Source organism: Aplysia californica, unplaced genomic scaffold (genome assembly GCF_000002075.1).
Source record: "Aplysia californica isolate F4 #8 unplaced genomic scaffold, AplCal3.0 scaffold00135, whole genome shotgun sequence".
In the NCBI taxonomy this organism is placed as follows: domain Eukaryota; kingdom Metazoa; phylum Mollusca; class Gastropoda; order Aplysiida; family Aplysiidae; genus Aplysia; species Aplysia californica.
Genome location: NW_004797405.1, coordinates 428,746 through 430,249, shown reverse-complemented (window position 1 = coordinate 430,249; position 1,504 = coordinate 428,746). Strand labels below are relative to the sequence as shown.

At 41.8% G+C, this 1,504-nt stretch overlaps 1 protein-coding gene across 1 annotated transcript in view; it reads right to left on the bottom strand.

Moving 5' to 3' along the window:
* LOC106010989 (cytochrome P450 2G1-like) overlaps positions 1 to 1,504 on the bottom strand; it is a 12,550-nt gene that overhangs the window by 7,821 nt on the left and 3,225 nt on the right. The window contains exon 3 of the mRNA XM_035969290.1: positions 184 to 351. Within this exon, the coding sequence (XP_035825183.1) occupies positions 184 to 351 (168 nt within the window). The remainder of the gene's footprint in view (positions 1 to 183; positions 352 to 1,504) is intronic.

Here is a 1,504-nt window from a genome sequence, read left to right as displayed (position 1 = left end):
TCTCCCCCCCCCTCCCATGCACATGCACACACGAACACACACATGCACACATCCACTTGCACTACAGACAGACATACACACACGTACACACAAAAACATATCCCGAACCCTATAGTCTATTCTTAACTCTAACCCTAACCCACATACGCACATACACAAAACAAACTCCGCCATTGAACTTACCACCTCTTGGAAGATGCCCATCATTTTAGCAAACCGCTTGTCGTAAAGTTCGTACCTCCTGCCAAAGATAATGGCGCAGATGACATTCGACACACTCATGTTGGTGATTGACCTCAGCTCTGTGGGCTGTCCCTTGTGTTTGAGCAGTTCTTTTACATAGACATCCACCTGTTTGATTAGATGACCCATTGACTCAAAACAAACTTCTTGTGTTATAAGAACTGATACAGTGAATTTCTCATGTCACTTGGACACACAGTACAATTGTTTGTGCCCCAAAATAATATGATAATTTTCGTCGATATTGATTTTGAGCAAAGAGAAGCACATCGACACAATAATGGTGATATAGTGCAGGGAAGAAGCATGGCAGGTAGACAAAAACAACAGTAGACAGGAAAAGAAACAGGACCTACCAGTGATGCCCACTAACCACCCGCAGTTAGAGTCGACCATCATTATCACAAAGTGTCAGATCTGCGACAGACATAGGTGATTATGGTTCTCCATTCATTCCTTTGCTCGGATGCTCTAAAAAAAAAGCTACATTATCCTGATCTTCCCACGTCACCCATTAGTTTCGGCCCCGCCCCCAATTTTGCCAGTGAGGGCTAGATGTTCAAGGCCCATACGTCTATTCAAGTGTCCCCATAAACTGCATTTGTCTCTTACTGATTGATTTTCACTTACTGATTGATTTTATATTAAACTGTTTTATTTTATTGACTTTTTTATTTCTCAAAGGTCATGTCTGTAGAAGTGAGTGCACTGGGGTTTTTCCCAGCCTCAACATTCACGCTGCTGGAGCATCTAGTAGACCTCAAAGGAAGACAAAGAAAGGCAGCCATCATGCACATTTCAGAAATTGCAGGGAAAATTTCGAGCTGGCTGTGGACGAATCGGAATGAGAATAGAGCAAAAAGTAGATCAGGGCTTTCCTCCAAAAATATAGTATATTTATATAGCTTCGCATTTGGTATTTCCATGGAAGTCCCCATGGCATGGCACGTTTGAAAACTTCAGTTTTTAACAGATGTAAACGAGAGTAACACTGCATGCAGCAAAAGATGGCTTCATTAAGAGTTTCAAATTAGCTGAAATGACATCCATTTCATCCCATAATAAAAATGATGACAATGACAATGACAATGGCAATCTTTATTCATCTCGCAGGGAGAAATTTGTCTTGGTCATTAACAATGGCAGTAGACGTTACAAAAGTTAGGCCTTAAAGGTGCACTCACGCTATGCACAACAAGACAGGACATTAGGCCTAGTAAATACATGTCTCACGTGCTGGGACAACCCGCTCCGTAAAACA